The following is an 18,329-nucleotide window of genomic DNA, read 5'->3' on the forward strand; positions in this document are numbered from 1 at the left end:
GTCCAGTGACATTTATACTACTCATTATTTTTTCAAAATCGACCCTTTTAAATTTGATGCATTCAAAATTTGTCTAAGTATTGCTGTAAATTCATTCATCATTCATTCGTTCATTTTCTACCGCTTTATCCGAACTTCTCTGGTCACGGCGAGCCTGTGCCTATCTCAGGCGTCATCGGGCATCAAGGCAGGATACACCCTGGACGGAGTGCCAACCCATCGCAGGGCACACACACACACTCTCTTTCACTTACACACACACACACAACGGACAATTTTCCAGAGATGCCAATCAACCAACCATGCAACCTACCGGAGTACCCGGAGGAAACCCCCGAGGCACGGGGAGAACATGCAAACTCCACACACAAGGCGGAGGCGGGAATCGAACCCCCAACTCTGGATGTGTTTTTTTTTTCTTCTAATATCCGTCTCCACAAATTTGTTCTTGTGATCGCAGCAAATTAACCAGTAATATTTCAATAAATTTTCTCAGTTGTCTAGGAGTTAATTACGATGCTGTAAAACAACAAATCCAAAAAAAAAAAAAGTCGCAAACGATTTTTCGGACCTCCGACATTTCACGTTACCTGCCACTTCCTGTTTAACGTGCAAAACTAAAAGAAAAACTTTTTTCAGGATAGTTATACATGGCTTGATTAAAATAATAGCGCAAAACAAAAAACAATATTCATGGATTAATAATAATAATAATAATAATAATAAAAGACTCAATGAGAGGTAAATTTCATCTGTTCTGATCTGCTAATCAGGATCAATAAAGGAATAAAAAGAAAAAAGGTGTTGGACCATCAAACACACACCACTTACACATCAACAGCTCTGTACTACCATCTCAGAAATATAGCCAGAATTAGATGTTTTGTCTCAAGACAGGACTTAGAGAAACTTGTTCATGCTTTCATCACCAGCAGGGTGGATTATTGCAGTGGACTCCTTACTGGGATCCCCAAAAAGACCACTAGACAGCTGCAGCTCATACAGAACGCTGCTGCCAGAATTCTGACCAGAACCAAAACATCTGAGCACATCACTCCAGTCCTCAGGTCCTTACACTGGCTTCCAGTTACATTTAGAATAGATTTTAAAGTATTGTTACTGGTTTATAAATCACTTCATGGCTTAGGACCGAAATACATTACAGATATGCTAATTGAATATAAACCAAGCAGACGACTCAGATCATTAGGATCAACTCAGTTAGAGATACCAAGGGTTCACTCAAAACAAGGTGCGTCAGCATTTAGTTATTATGCCTCCTGTAGCTGGAATCAGCTTCCAGAAGAGATCAGATGTGCTATATATATATATTTTCTCTTTTATAAACTGTTTTCAAATTTCTATGTAAAGCACTTTGAATGACCTCTGTGTATGAAATGTGCTATACAAATAAACTTGCCTTGCCTTGTACTGGAATTTGTTACACCATATTAAATGATCATTTTCTACAACACCATCTCCAGCTGTTGTTCTGTCTTTAACAACAGTGACAGATTTATATTAACGCATACTGTATGTTCTGTTCTATAATAACAGCTCATTTTCCTGGACCTGTACAGAGGGTGAACTACACGATCAAATAATCAGTTAAATAAATCATAAACATGAAAGAAGACTGGATAAACGTTATGATTTATTTATTTTTTTTGTAAAAAAAAAAAAACTTTAGTTTATGCAAGTGCCAGTTTTTATTAATTTTTAACAAGTAAAGCAGATATACTGTAGCTTCACAGATAACACCACAAGGTTGTCTACACATACACTGTTGGTGGTGGGTCATGGGTTAAGCTGTTCTGCCAAGCTGAGAACAGGCCCTAGACTAAGACCCTTAGTGGTGTGTTTTTGAGTGCTTGTTCTCCGCACAGAGCTTTTCCACTTCTCTCATAAGCCGTAAACACATCTCTTCCTGCCAGGGTCGAGCCACACACTGCACCGCTACCGGCAGACCCACACCGCCTCGTATGGCCTGTAAAACACACACACACACACACACACACACACACACACACACAAAATTATACACGTTCCTATCTATTCACTGCTAGCAAGAACTTTTATTATCTCCATTTACAGCATCCTTATCCAGAGAGACTAGTTTTTCAGGAATAAACTATGGATTTTTATAGTTTATAATTAATAAACAAAGTTTTAATCCAAGTGTGTGGTGAAGAGGTACAGTAGGTCTTTAGACTTTGTTTATAGAACGTCAGCTGTTCAATTCCTCAAATCCTGACAGATGGTGGATCCAGACCATGTTAGAGCAGAGAGTGATAACAGATTCAAGTTAGATGATGTAGTATACCAATGGGGTGATTTTGGAGAACTCGGGGAGGTTGAGAATAAATTCTGCAGCTGCATAATGGATTGGCAATTAGGACGACTGGATTCTTTATGTTACATGGATGAGCATGTTTACTTCTACTGTTTAAACACAGAAGGCTGCTTAATAGCACACTGAAATTAGCATGACAATGCTCCTGTGCACAAAGCACACAGCTCCACGAAGACATGCTGTGGAGGTTAAAGTTGGTGTGGAAGAACTAGAGTGTCCTGACCAGAGCCCTGACTCGGACTTTTCCCCAGTGAACATCTTTAGGATGAACTGGAACCAACATCTCCAAACATCAGTCTGATCTCACTAGTGGTTTTATTGAACATGTGAATGAACCCAAATCCTCACAGCCACACCACAACTTCTAGTGGAAAGCTTCAGTTCAGTTGAGATCAGAAGAGACTATTATAAAAGCAAAGGAGGAATAAATCTAGAGAAATATATTCAACGAGCAAATATGGTTGTGATATTCAGGGGTGCACAAACTTTTATCACGAGAGGTCAAGGTGCACATCAGTTTTGCTCGGTGGTTAAGGCACTCGCCTACTAATTTGAAATTCCACATGCACCAAATTACTACTTTTGGGCCCTTGAGCAAGATGCTTAAGCCTCAATGTCTCAGGAGTCAAATAAGTAAAAAAAATCTTAATTTAAAATCCACTGAATTAAAAAAAGTAAAAAAGAAACATGTCAGTGTGTAAGCAACATTAAACATCATAATCGATTACATCTTGTGTCTGTTTGCGTTTCTATGTGTGTGTGTGTTGCCTCCTTAATTGGTGAACTTTATCTATTCACAAATCTTCCTGAACATTACACACGTGTGAGAATCCTAAAAATGACAAGTTTGCAGTTGATTAAAGTTGATTAAAAAAACGTTGACATGCTGCCACCTTGTGGGCAAGTGTCAATATATTAACTGGCTATAAACTACTGCATTAAAACTACTAGTGTGTTCTACTGCACAACCTCTGTGGTTTATTCCTTTTCCTGTCCCGGTGGTTTCCGGTCTCCGTAGTTTATTTATTACCGATCTCTGCAGTTTTTTTGCTTCCTGTCTCCGTAGTTTAATGGGTTCTGTAGGTTTTTGTTGTTGTTTCAGTTTTTGGTCTCTGTAGTTTACTAATCTCATGACTCCGTAATTTCTCAGTTCCTCGTCACCATATTTTCGTAGTTTCCACCCCTGTTGTTTCATGTACACAAGTACTTTGACTTACACACTGCCTAATTCATTGCAGAAAGACTGATTTGTTCCTGTGTAGTGTATTTATCCTGTATGTGTGTTTCCCAGTCTCCATAGTGTCCGTAGGCTCCCAGTCTCCATAGTGTCCGTAGGCTCCCAGTCTCCATAGTGTCCGTAGGCTCCCAGTCTCCATAGTGTCCGTAGGCTCCCAGTCTCCATAGTGTCCGTAGGCTCCCAGTCTCCATAGTGTCCGTAGGCTCCCAGTCGCCATAGTGTCCGTAGGCTCCCAGTCGCCATAGTGTCCGTAGGCTCCCAGTCGCCATAGTGTCCGTAGGCTCCCAGTCGCCATAGTGTCCGTAGGCTCCCAGTCCCCGTAGGTTCCAGTCTCCATAGTGTCCGTAGGCTCCCAGTCCCCGTAGGTTCCAGTCTCCATAGTGTCCGTAGGCTCCCAGTCTCCATAGGCTCCCAGTCCCTGAAGGCTCCCAGTCTCCATAGTGTCCGTAGGCTCCCAGTCCCCACAGTGTCCGTAGGCACCCAGTCCCCGTAGGCTCCCAGTCTCCATTGTGTCCGTAGGCTCCCAGTCCCCATAGTTTATTGGCTTCCTGTCTCCGTAGTGTCTGCCACAATTTTCCGAGGATTCTGTCCCCATAGTTTCTTAGTTTCATGCACACAAGTACTTTGACACACAAGCTGCTTACTCAAACAGTGCTTCCTTCCTGTGTAATTCATTTATCCTGCATATCTGCATCTAAACCCAGTTAGTTTCCTGTCTCTAGTTTCTTAGTCACCTTGATAAAGGTCTTGTCCCAGACGTCTCCGTAGTTCCCAGTGTAGTGTTTTAGCTCTTCTTCATCCTCATCCGTGACCACGGTGACAGGAACGACTCCAACAGGGAAGTTGAGCACGTTGTACAAAGCGGTGTAAGTCAGAGCACCTGAACACACACACACACAACACACACACACAACATAAGCCAGATGATTGCACAACAAAATCGCTTACTGAATGTTTAAGGTTCAGTGTAAAAGTTAAACCTAAAATTCACACCAATACAACCAGTTGATGGTCAGAGTCCATCTGATGAAGTGATTTATTTACTACCCTGAGCTCTAAATAAGGCAGAGATCAATACGTTACTGCTTAGTTTTCCGGTGTAGTTGAAGTTATAAGCTGGTCCCAGCATGGGGCAGAGGAGGACATCCAGCTCCAGCTTCTCCCACTGAGACAACGTCTCCTGGATATAAACCTACAAACACAAACAACAAGCTCTAAAGTTCCTTGTATATTCCTTGATCCTTGTGACATTAAACACATTAACAGCGGCAGGGAAATAAGCTTTGACATCATCTCATTTTAACATGTTGTTATCACGTAAATTCAAAACCAAGGTTATGTTCAAGTTCACATCTTTGTGACAGCAGGTGAACTTTGGTTTCCTCCTGACTTTGTGAGTGAAAGTGAACGTGATGTGACATACAGCTAAGTACGGTGACCTGTACTCAGAATTCGTTCTCTGCGTTTAACCCATCCAAAGTGAACACACCCCTGGAGCAGTGTTGCTGTGCCCACTTGTCTCGTGGTATAAAGAATTAAATGTGTTTCACAATGATGAGAAACTGCTGTGCTGTCAGAATTCACACTCATACTGTACCTCAGCCTCTGTGTGCTGCTTCCACAGATCTGCTACACTGCTGCAAAACACACCCAGACAGACAGACACACCCAGACAGACACACACACACCCAGACAGACACACACACACCCCCAGACAGACACACACACAGACACAGAGACAGACAGACACACAGACACAGACACAGACACAGAGACACACAGACACAGACAGACACACACACCCACCCACACCCAGACACCCACACACAGACAGACACACCCACCCACACACAGACAGACACACCCACCCACACACAGACAGACAGACAGACACACACAGACACACCCACACACACAGACACACCCACACACACAGACACACCCACACCCAGACAGACACAGACAGACACACCCAGACACAGACAGACACACCCAGACACAGACAGACACACCCAGACACAGACAGACACACCCACACCCAGACAGACACAGACAGACACACCCAGACACAGACAGACACACCCAGACACAGACAGACACACCCAGACACAGACAGACACACCCAGACACACCCAGACACAGACACACCCACACCCAGACACACCCACACCCAGACAGACACACCCAGACAGACAGACAGACACAGACAGACACACCCAGACACAGACAGACACACCCAGACACAGACAGACACACCCAGACACAGACAGACACACCCAGACACAGACAGACACACCCAGACACAGACAGACACACCCAGACACAGACAGACACACCCAGACACAGACAGACACAGACAGACACACCCAGACACACCCAGACACAGACAGACACAGACAGACACACCCAGACACAGACAGACACACCCAGACACAGACAGACACACCCAGACACACCCAGACACAGACAGACACACCCAGACACACACCATCAGAAAAGAAATTGAGCTAATCATGATTAGATGTCACTTGTGATAGATGTTTCGTCTTATTAGCTGTTAAACTGATTGTTTTGTTCCTTTTTCCCCAAAAAATTTGGAATACAATTTTTGACCTTTCTATGCTTTTCTATTAAATCAGTAAGAATCACAAGCACAGGATTCCTTCTATGACAGCTGTACTCGAGTGGGCTTAACGTGAAATCTTGGGTAATACTGAAAATGTGCTTGATTTTGCTTGATCTGGTCGTGACACGTAATGAAATCGCTCAGATTTCATGACACTACATTACCCATCAGCCACTGCACCATGTCACATGACCCGTTACACATTTTGAGTGCAGATCATGTTCAGCACTATAAGCTACTGAGCAATAAAATCATATATATTTTTAAGGTAAATAGAACTTAAAGGTAAAAAGGTACAAAGCTAAAAATATGACTTTTATATACTTTAATATGACAAAAATAACATTTACATAGAAATCTAAATAGTGACAAATTTCCACACAGAATAAAAAAAAAGATCAAGGCTCTTTGTATGTAAGCTTTCTTTAAAACAGCTGTTTATAAAATCTTTTCCTCTGATCTCGGTTTGGTGAATTATAATTGTGTTGTGTTCGGTCTTACCTGACTCCACAGATGCTGTGTACTGCTGCAGCCATGCGTGGATACTAAGGAGTAAAACAAATCAAATTATACAGTAGACAGAGACAGAGAGAGCACAACAGAGAGAGAGAGAGCGACAGAGAGAGCAACAGAGAGAGAGCGACAGAGAGAGCGACAGAGACAGAGAGAGAGTGTGAATGAGAGAGAGTGAGAGAGAGTGTGAGAGCGACAGAGAGAGAGAGAGAGAGAGAGCAACGAAGAGAGCGAGAGACCGAGAGAGCGACAGAGAGAGGGACAGAGAGAGGGACAGAGAGAGGGACAGAGAGAGGGACAGAGAGAGGGACAGAGAGAGGGACAGAGAGAGGGACACACACACAGACAGAGAGAGGGACAGAGAGAGGGACACACACACACACAGACAGAGAGAGGGACAGAGAGCAACAGAGAGAGAGAGAGAGAGAGCGACAGAGAGAGTGTGAATGAGTGTGAGAGCGACAGAGAGAGTGAGAGACCGAGAGAGCAACAGAGAGAGAGACACAGACAGAGAGAGTGAGAGAGACACAGACAGAGAGAGTGAGAGAGACACAGACAGAGAGAGATAACATTTAAATATTAAATGAGAATACTGAAATAAAACTGATACACTGATAACAAATTAATATAAATTAATAAAATGATTACTGAGGTATACATTATATTATTATTATTATTATTATTATTATACATTCATGGAACAAACTCACGATGGGTCTGAGGAGCAGTGAGATTAGCTTCTTCACAAACACAGGAACAGCACAGAGGGACACCTGATACTTCAGACACTGATCGACCGGGCCTTCCTTACTGAACACACACACCACACAGTACAGGGTTGTGGGACACGGCTACAACTACATCATCATCATCGCTAGGACACTAATGACAACAGGACACATGTTAGATGTGACTCACAAGTGCTGTAGGAGTGTAGCACCAGTGTCCGCAAGGTTTCCCCTCAGGACAAACTCGTGGAAAGCGGTGACGATCCGGGGAGGGTTAAACGCAACCAGCTAGAGCCGAGAGAGAGAGAGACAGACACACACAGAGAGAGAGAGAGAGAGAGAGACACACAGAGAGAGATACACAGAGAGACACACACAGAGAGAGAGACACACACAGAGAGAGAGACAGAGAGAGAGACACACAGAGAGAGAGACACACAGAGAGAGACACACAGAGAGAGAGACACAGACAGAGACACAGACAGAGACACAGACAGAGACACAGAGACAAACAGAGAGACACAGAGAGAGAGAGAGACATAGAGAGAGAGGGAGACACACACAGAGAGAGGAGCGAGAGAGAGACAGACGCAGAGAGAGAGAGACAGAGAGGGAGACAGAGAGAGAGACAGAGACAGACAGACAGAGAGACAGACAGACAGAGAGACAGACAGCGAGAGAGAGACAAACAGAGAGATAGAGAGAGACAGAGAGAGAGACAAACAGAGAGACACAGAGAGAGAATGAATGTAATATGATGTTTTAAAAAACAAAACAAAAGCTATACAAATCATAAGTGTCAGTAGATTCCTTGTTTCCTGCCTCACTAGTTTTCTAGTTTCCTGTTTCTCTACTTTCTATCTTGTCTTTGTAGTTTCTTAATTTTCTGTCCATGTACTTTTCTAGTTTCCTGTCTCTGTCCTGTCTCGTGCGTTACTTTAGTTAACTCGTTTACGTAGTTTCTTAGTTTGCCATTTCGGTACTTTTTAGTTTCCTGTCTCTTATTTATTCGTTGTCTGTCTCCTTAGTGCCTAATACCGTGTGTCCTGCTTGTTCCAGGAGCTCTCTGGTCTCTCGTAGAGCTCTGCTCATGCTCGGAGACGGCTGAAAGTACCCGTCGTTCTCATAGTAACCGATCCTCAGGGGCTCCGAGCTCTCGTATACCTTTCATAAAGAAAAAACGATTAAGTACCAAGAGACACGACACACGACACTGAAGTACCGAAGAGACCCGTGTGTGGTACCTGCTGGTTGAACGGTATCGGAGGAACCGTAGGGTCCAGAGTGAACATGTCGGTGCAGAGTAAAGCTCTCATACACAGAGCCAGACTCTCCACATCACGGGCCATGGGACCAACAGCTGACAGGGCTGGAAACAAACACATTTGTCACAAAATACTCACATGTCGAAAAACATTAATGATTTGTTAGCGCTGTGCTTTCTTACCCGTTTTCCCGCCTTTTGCACAGGAGTTGATGCCATGCAAACTATAAAATATTAATAATAATAAAAGAAAACATTATTTATATCTAGATCTATATATATCTATATCTATATATATTTATATATAAACAGAAAAAAAAATACAAACAGAAAATACAAACAGAAAAAAAAACAACATTTTCAAGATGGCCGACGACACTCATAAGTGGTTGAGAGTAAGTCACAGTCATACGGTTACTGTGTTGTAGCTTCGAAGCACATCATAAAATATACGTACTTATTCCATTCATTCATTCATTTTCTACCACTTATCCGAACTTCTCGGGTCACGGGGAGCCTGTGTCTATCTCAGGTGTCATCGGGCATCGAGGCAGGATACACCCTGGACGGAGTGTCAACCCATCACAGGGCACACACACTCACACACACTCTCATTCACTCACACACTACGGACAATTTTCCAGAGATGCCAATCAACCTACCATGCATGTCTTTGGACCGGGGGAGGAAACCGGAGTACCCGGAGGAAACCCCCGAGGCACGGGGAGAACATGCAAACTCCACACACACAAGGCGGAGGTGGGAATCGAACCCCCGACCCTGGAGGTGTGAGGCGAACGTGCTAACCACTAAGCCACAGTGCTCCCCCTACTTATTCCATTATTAATACAATTAATTAAATGGTATTTATTCTGGCTTAATGATGCAATTTAAACATTAAAATACAGTCATTTAAAAATGATAATCATAAATAAAGTGTAACAGCAAGAAGAACTAAAAGGAGAGTCTCAGTAAAAGTGCATGTGTATTAACTGGTTTACGCATGAAATATAAAACACCTTAATCTGTTGTTTGTGGGTTTTAAGCCGCAGATGCCACAGAAGGCTGCTGGGATGCGGATGCTTCCTCCGATGTCGGTTCCCAGCCCCAGAATAGATCCTCCTCCAGCGATCAGAGCACCTTCACCACCCGAAGAGCCTCCACAGGTCTTCTGGAGGTTGCAGGGGTTCACCGTCCTCCCGTATATGGGGTTACTGCATTCATAGCTAGAATAATTAAATAATTAAATAAGAGCCTAGTTTCGGTTTATACGAATAACACAACAATTCGTGCAAACGCTAGAAACAGAAGGTTTACTGACACTGTTTCCTGTTTATATTTATGTCTTGAAATATTTTAAATGTGGGTTTATGTTTATATCTAATGTCGGCTGCTTGATCATGTACAACACTATGCTTGATTACTTGCCATGTAGAAGTTTCTAATTTTAAAAATATCATATGTAAAATAGTGCATAGATTTTCTGCTGCTTTACAACTCTGTCCTTTGGCTAAAACATCATTGGGTGCGTCCCAAATTACAAAAGCTCCTGTTGTAATGCAGATGATTAATGATCGTTCGTAGAGACTCAACAGTCTGGTGATGTTTGTAGAGTGTTTCTTACTTGAGGAGACCCTGAGGGACATTAGTTTTGATGAAGGGGATTGCACCCTGCTTCTTCAGTACCGAAACCACCACACTGTCCTTAATGACAGGATCATCAAGCTTAGTCAGTACACCACAGGTAGAGTCGTAGCCCTGAGGACACACACACACACACATACACATTAGTAAGTGGGATATATTAGGCAGCAAGTGAACATTTTATTCTCAAAGTTGATGTGTTAGAAGCAGGAAAACTGGGCAAGTGTAAGGATTTAAACAAGAGCCATCTTGTGATGGCTAGACGTGTGATGGGTCAGAGCATCTCCAAAACTGCAGCTCTTGTAGGGTGTTCATGGTCTGCAGCAGTAAGTATCTATCAAAAGTGGTCCAAGGAAAAAACAGTGGTGAACCAGAGACAAGGTCATTGGCAACCAAGGCTCATTGATGCACATGGGGATTAAAGGCTGGCCCGTGTGCTCGGATCCAACATTCAACACTACTATAGCTCAAATTGCTAAAGAAGTTCATCCTGGTTTTAAAGACCAGTCAGGGTGCCCATGCTGACCCATGTCCACCACCAAAAGCACCAACAATAGGTGTGTGAGCATCAGAGCGAAGATGGTGGCCTGGTCTGATGAATCACGTTTTCTTTTATATCAAGTGTATGGACAGGTGTGTCTGCGTCGCTGACCTGAGGAACACATGGCACCAGGATTCACTATGGGGGAAAAGGCAAGCCGGCAACAGTGAAATGTTTGGCCAGACCAGCTTCAGTGTTTTTCTTTATTTGTATTATTTTCAACATTATACATTAATATAACAGCTTAACAAACTCATCGCGAGGTAGAATGGGTTTCAGTTCAAGAGTTAACTTTTGGCATTTCTTGCCTTCTTATTGTGCTTTAGACCGTCCCAGGAAAGGACGACCATGAGCTAGCTCTGCTGCGAAGGAGAACTTTATCAGAATTACCAGCTTCAGAAACCGCGCATTTACAGAACCTCCGAACTTCTTGGAGTTCAAACGACAGACATATTTCAAGCCTTCATGATTGAATTGCGGCAAAGAAACCATTATTCGGAAGAACAACAAGCAGAAGACACCCGAATGACTTGAAACCCACTGATCGGCCTCATCCGAGACGGTGACGGGTCTGCTTACAGACTGGAGGCTGAACAGCTGTCTGTCTGGTGAAGCCTTAACGACCTGGAGCTAAACACGCTCAAGACAGTGGAGATGATCGTGGACTTCAGGACAAACCCCCCTGCTCTCCCCCCACTCACCATCATGGACAGCATTGTGACAGCAGTGGAGTCATTCAGATTCCTGGGAACCACAATCTCCCAGGACCTGAAGTGGGACATTCACATTGACTCCATTGTGAAAAAGGCTCAGCAGAGGTTGTACTTCCTTCCCCAGCTGAGGAAGTTCAACCTGCCACAAGATCTGCTGAAACAGTTCTACACTGCGATCATTGAATCCATCCTCTGCACTTCAGGGACTGTTTGGTTCAGCTCAGCAACCAAATCTGACTCCAGGAGACTACAGAGGGTAGTCCGGACTGCTGAGCAGATCATTAGCACAACTCTCCCCACTCTTCAAGACCTGTACCTCTCCAGAGTGAGCAAAAGGGCACACCCGCTCACTCTGGACCCCTCACGTCCAGCACGCTCGCTCACTCTGGACCCCTCACGTCCAGCACGCTCGCTCACTCTGGACCCCTCACGTCCAGCACACCCGCTCACACTGGACCCCTCACGTCCAGCACACCCGCTCACTCTGGACCCCTCACGTCCAGCACACCCGCTCACACTGGACCCCTCACGCTCGCTCACACTGGACCCCTCACGTCCAGCACACCCGCTCACTCTGGACCCCTCACGTCCAGCACACTCGCTCTTTGAACTGTTGCCATCTGGTCAACACTACAGAGCCCTGAGCACCAGAACGACCAGACAAAGGAACGGTTTCTTCCCTCAGGCAATCCATCTGATGAACATGACATACACGGAACATCTATTCTTACACTACTCACCTAAAACACATACTTATATTTCAATTTGCACATTTTTCCACCGTACATACAGTACAACTGTCTATATTATACATGTGTCCGTGTCTTGTCAATGTCATTCTGTTACATTTACAGCATTTAGCAGACACTCTTATCCAGAGTGACTTCCATGGTCTTATTTCAGTTTATACACCTGAGCAATTGAGGGTTAAGGACCTTGCCCAGGGGATTCGAACCAATGACCTTCCGATCAGTAGTCGAACACCTTAACCACTGAGCTACCACATCCCACACTGTTACACCGTGGGGCTTCTGTACTAAAACAAATTCCTTGTATGTGAAAACAAACCTGGCAATAAAGATCTTTCTGATTCTGAAATGGACAGCCTGTCTAACAGCATTCTGCAGCGGCATGCCATCCCACCTAGTTTTCACTTAGTGAGCCATCGTTTGTTTTTACCACCAGGGCATTGACCCCTAAGACATCTCTGGGTCATGTAAGAGCTATTTGACTAAAGAAGGAGAATGATAGTGTTACATTTAGATGACCTGGCTTCCACAATCTGAATCCAACTGAGAAGGTTTGGGATGAATTGGACCAGAGAGTTTAAATCTGATCACCTAGAGATAGAAATGTGCACAGGACTGTTTAAAAAATAAATAAAGGCGCGTAACAAACACAACATGTTCTGTGCAGCAGCTCTGGCGTATCCAGGATGTGAACTTTGTCCTTAATAGAACCAGGAGATATGACAAAATCATGGATCTTTAACCTCATTATAGTGACTCTCATTAAATAATCACAAACACTGAATGATTTCGCACCACAGTACCTAACTAAAATTGTTTTTTTTTTTTTTTTAAATGATCCACAACGTTAACTTGGATTACGAGCTTCAGAACAGAACGATCTTTCTCCGAGCCCCATGGTTACGGAATTTTTTTATTTATTTTTTGCCACAGATTTGGAGTTTTCGTGAAAACTACGGGTGAACTGGAATGTCCAGATGCCATCGCTGTCCCGCTCACATGTTCACTCGGGTTCATAGCAGCCTATCAAGGTGCTCCTTTTTATTTTATTTTTTTTAACATTAAGGAGCAGCAGTAGAAAAACCATTCTTAAAAAGGGAATAAAAATGTATACAGACTCTCTGTATCCAGCTCTGCTGTCTTCACCCTTTGCCTATCGTGTCCTTGTTCATAATGAAATGAAAGAGATAAACAACCAGGTTACTTTGAATATGATTAGGAACCTCACCCAGTACCTTAATATCCACGTTGTCCTTGATGCTGACTGGAATGCCGTAGAGAAGGCCTTCTTTGTGGGACTCGACTTCTTCCACTTGTTTCAAGCTCTCCATGAGGACGGCGGTGCTACAGTTCAGTTCCCTGTTCACCTCCAGAGCCTTTAGGACACATGTCATGTCGAGTATACGACAGAAGATTTGAGAGGAAACCAATCAAAACACTTTATTCTCTCGGTATCTACATATTTCCCAAGTTTCAGAGTAACTAATAAACACAACACAGATTCACTATTGTGTAGCAAGCCTCGCGCTTTGCCGGTCACTACAGTGACGTGACATACGGCTAAGTACTGTGACCCATACTCAGAATTTGTTCTCTGCATTTAACCCATCCAAAGTGCACACACACAGCAGTGCACACACACACACACACACACACACACACACACACACACACACAGAGCAGTGGGCAGCCATTTATGCTGCGGCACCAGGGGAGCAGTTGGGGGGGTTCGGTGCCTTGCTCAAGGGCACCTCAGTCGTGGTATTGCCGGCCCGAGACTCGAACCCACAACCTTAGGGTTAGGAGTCAGTCTCTCTAACCATTAGGCCACGACTTCCCCCACTAAAAAGCCCTTGTCCTTAAACTCCATTAATCCAGAAAGTTCTGTTCCTGTTGATTGCTTGCACTACAGAAGTAACATAAGTATTTGGTTAGAATACATTTTTTTTCTCCCTTTGCAGGCAAACTGTCTGACACGTTTTTCCACCTCCTTTTGATTGACAGGAGAAGATAATCAGCCCTGATCCCTGTTGGCTGTTTTTAAACGTGATGACATGATAGATCAATCAGAATCAGAATACTGTATTAATCCTCAGGAGGAAATTGCTTAAAATAGTGCAGTTTACAACTAGAGGTCTTCACGGGTCCACTGAGATCCGAAAACCCGAGGTCCGACCCGAGACCCGAGCGGGTTCGGGTCTAAAAGTTTCACGTGTGCCTCAGACACGGGTCGAGTATAATAATAGCGGCATCGGGTCCCGGGTAATTTAAAATGAATGTGTTTTTACTGAACGGACCCGAGAAGACCCGAACTACTGTATCTCATGTGTGTGCATCGACTCGAGTCCTTTTCCAACCTCTCCTCTGTTTGCCAAGACCGCTTGCGACATGTGGCTGGTGACGTGTGGCTGGTGGTAAGCTAATTTTCGTTGAAACAGACCTGTCAATCAATTATGAATCCACGCTGTAGTTACTTTACTGTAGAGTTAGGCAACATTCGGGTCCAGTCGGGTTAAAGAAAATTGCCAACGGGTCGGGTCGGACTCGGGTCTAATTTTTTCGGGTTTGTCTCGGGTCGGGTCTTTCTTTAAAAAAAAATTAATAAAATTATGCACGTCGGGTTCGGGTAAAAAGTGATTCGGGTCACTTCGGGTCGGGTACAATTTTTAGACCCGAGAAGACCTCTATTTACAAGCCAACATTATTTTCCTGTAACAGCATGTGCTGAAGTGTTTTATCTAATAACTCTGAGGGTTACAGTAACAACATTTGGATATCGAGAGCATGTGAGCGGTGACAGTGTGTATGATCAAAAGAAGTACACTGAACCTTCTCCATGTAGGCATGGAGCACAGCGTTAGGTTGTAGAGATCCTCCTCTGATCTTCTGACTCAGTTCAGCCAGTGAGAGAGTCACGATGGAGCTCAAATCAACACCAGCGTTCTGCAAACACAAGACTATTCGAGTCAGATGTTATATAATCCAACACTTTCCCACAGAGGCACAAGGCAGAAATGCATAAGCGACAGATAAAGATGTCTTGAGAGCGAGAGAGAAAAACACTATTCATTTCATAGAATATACACTATGTACTGTACAGATAAAGTGGATATAAATAATCTACATATTAAAAAAAAATCGAATGTGATATAGAAAAATAATCCACAAAATGCAAGCAAAAATAATTAATTTTATGGGGTTTTTTAAAAGAAAAACCTTTTCAAAACCCTGGTCACATAGTAATCAGGCATGTCACATTGCACAGCATTAACCCCAAATAAAGATCAGCTGTTTCTGTAGGAATATCATGACAACTTTTTTTTTTCCTCCCAGACTCCTGATGCTACTGTCCTCAAAGATCTTACAGAGTTTGTTTAAACGTATCGACCAGGAGAGGGGTAGAAAAAGGGTAGAAAAGGACACCCGGAAACATTTACAAATAAATGTGGCTCACGAGAGTTAATACCAAGAATAGAACATCCAGCCAAACTTGAGGAAAATCTCATCAGTGAGGCTGCCAAGAGACCTGCAACAACATGGGAGGAGCTGAAGGACTGATTATCCATGAAGGACTTCTCACTCTATGAGACAATAATCTCTCACAATCCTCACAAATCACAAGACTAGAAAAGAAGCCCTTTCTCATGCTGAAAAAATAAACCATTCAAGCCCAACAAAAATCTGTGGAATGATTTGAAGAGGACTGTACAGGAGATCTCCCCACAATATTGACCCAAATAGTGCATCTTTATAAGGAAGTGTGGAATATAATTCCCTGTAGAATTGCAAACATATACAATCGGCTTATTGTCACGTTTTATTCTCGCTTAAAGACATCTTAATTGTTTTTCACTCAAATTCTGCTTCTGGGTATGAAATATTAAAGGTTTCCATCAGTTAGAGAGAAAGAGAGATGGAGAGAGTGTGATGATGTTTGTGTGTTTATGTGTTTGTGTATATATACACAGTATGTGTGTGTCTCTATACGTGTGTGTTTATGTGTGTGTGTGTGTGTGTGTGTGTGTACCTGAGTCTTAAAGCGGTTGACGGCTTTCTCTGCCTGTCCGACCTCCTTCTCTCTCTTCTCTCTGGCTCTCTGCAGTTTCCTCTTCACCTTCTGTTGTTCTCTCCATTTCAGCAGCAAAACACTGACACCGGCAGCACAGAGCAGAGACACTGCTACACTCTTCCACTCACCATCCATGTCTCAGCTCACCTCCTCCTACCTGTTCCACCTGCCACACACACACACACACACACACACACACACACACACACACACACACACACATATATAAACACCAGAGGTGGGAATAAGTCACAAGTAAGTCTCAAGTCATGAATGTCAAGTCAAAGTCAAGCAGAGTCTTAATATTTGCGACTTAAGTCTGACTCGAGTCAAGTCACATGACTCGAGTCCCCCATCTCTGATAAACACACATATAAACAAACAAACAAACAAACAAACAAACAAATAAACACACACACACACACACACACACACACACACACACACACACACACACACACCTTTTACATGCTCCACCGTTGCGCTGAAGTTTACATGCGGAAATGACTGTGTTCTAACACACTTATCGGCGCAAACTAAAGAACTGAATGCAAAAACTTCTTACTTGCTCTAAACTGGAACAAAGAGCTGACTCTGATAAGGCTCACGTCAGTGACGTCATCTACCTCCATCTTATTGATTGGTTGGAGAAGAGCAGTCTTGTGAGAACCAGTGGACCAATGGACACTTTTACCCCGCCCCCTAATTTGCATAAAATTCTAATCGCGATTTTTTGACAATAAAATGAAATTAGGAGCAAATAGCAGAAAGAGAAAGAATCAAACCTATTGTTTCTGTTTTCTGTTGTTTTTATCATCACCATTATTATTATTATTATTATTATTATTATTATTATTTTGTATTCAATTCTATGATTCTATGATGAAATCGACAAAAATATTATTATAGGATCACATACACAGTAAGATTTATTAAATAATAATGTCAAAATGAGGAAGACATTATTATATATGAATATATATGAATATATGTGAATATATGAAATGAAAACATATATATATATATATATATATATATTGTACGTTGAAATCCAGAGATACAAACACACACAAACTGACAGACATGTAGCTTGATATATATAACCACACAGACAGACAGACAGACAGACAGACAGACAGACAGACAGGCAGGCAGTCAGAGAGACAGACAGACAGACAGACAGCCCAAACACTGATGTCATTTATCTGATGTCTTGCCCCAGGTATAAAAAAGGAGTTAAATAGAAACCTGACAGCTCTCCTCTTCCTCTTCCTCTTCCTTCTTCTTGCAGGCCACACAAATGAAGCACATCACTGCCACCTACTAATTTGGAGTTTAGCATTGTTTAATTGAAGCTTTTTTTTTTTAAATCAATTAATTAATTAATTAAAAAAGGGACATTCTGTCCCCCCCCCCAAAAAAAAAACACTGATCTACTACTTCATGACCAAGCTACAGTACTGTAAACAGACTTTAATCTTCTACACCTGTACACTGTAATGATAAAATACTACTAATATTCACAATATATATATGTGATGTGGTTCCTCTGACGGTTTCTTCCTGTCGTTCCCTTTCAGTCGTCACCTCTGACTCTCTCAGTTGAAATCTAGATCTGTAATGCTGCTTTGTGTGATTATGTATTGTTAGACACTATACAAAAAAACTGAATTGATTCTTTCAGTAATGTAATAGAAGTGCCATATTCCAAGCCTTTGGAGTGTGATTTATTGCTTTTCTCCACCTGGTATAATTCTAGTCTTAAAGTATCCAAAAACTAACTTAATCAAAGGCCCAATCAGAAGCAATTTATCTTCAGTATTTTTTTAGGTAAGTCTCATGGTGACGTCTAAGTTGAAACATACAAATTCACAAACTGAAGAAACAGAACA

General features: G+C 42.8%; 2 protein-coding genes across 3 annotated transcripts in view; both read right to left on the reverse strand.

Annotated features, from left to right (window-relative positions):
* LOC113640737 (vitamin D3 hydroxylase-associated protein-like) overlaps positions 1-17,029 on the reverse strand; it is a 37,417-nt gene extending 20,388 nt beyond the window's left edge. The window contains exon 1 of the mRNA XM_027143363.2: positions 16,899-17,029. The gene's annotated coding sequence lies outside the window, so the exon portion shown is untranslated. The remainder of the gene's footprint in view (positions 1-16,898) is intronic.
* LOC113640735 (vitamin D3 hydroxylase-associated protein-like) lies at positions 1,642-17,709 on the reverse strand. Of its 2 annotated transcripts, none has more exons than XM_027143362.2 (16): positions 17,686-17,709; positions 16,396-16,603; positions 15,198-15,311; positions 13,604-13,744; positions 10,346-10,479; positions 9,741-9,947; positions 8,905-8,945; positions 8,702-8,826; positions 8,496-8,621; positions 7,648-7,745; positions 7,440-7,539; positions 6,718-6,761; positions 5,188-5,227; positions 4,674-4,782; positions 4,325-4,470; positions 1,642-1,987 (listed from the first exon to the last, which is right to left on the reverse strand). In XM_027143362.2, the coding sequence occupies exons 2-16, from the start codon at positions 16,570-16,572 to the stop codon at positions 1,850-1,852; spliced, it is 1,740 nt and encodes a 579-aa protein (XP_026999163.2). In that variant the 5' UTR covers positions 16,573-16,603; positions 17,686-17,709; the 3' UTR covers positions 1,642-1,849. The 2 variants fall into 2 exon arrangements, with proteins under 2 accessions (XP_026999163.2, XP_026999162.2); XM_027143361.2 differs by lacking the exon at positions 17,686-17,709 and adding an exon at positions 17,003-17,068.
* Positions 17,710-18,329: the final 620 nt, after the last annotated feature.

This window comes from Tachysurus fulvidraco, chromosome 5, assembly GCF_022655615.1.
Source record: "Tachysurus fulvidraco isolate hzauxx_2018 chromosome 5, HZAU_PFXX_2.0, whole genome shotgun sequence".
NCBI lineage: Eukaryota > Metazoa > Chordata > Actinopteri > Siluriformes > Bagridae > Tachysurus > Tachysurus fulvidraco.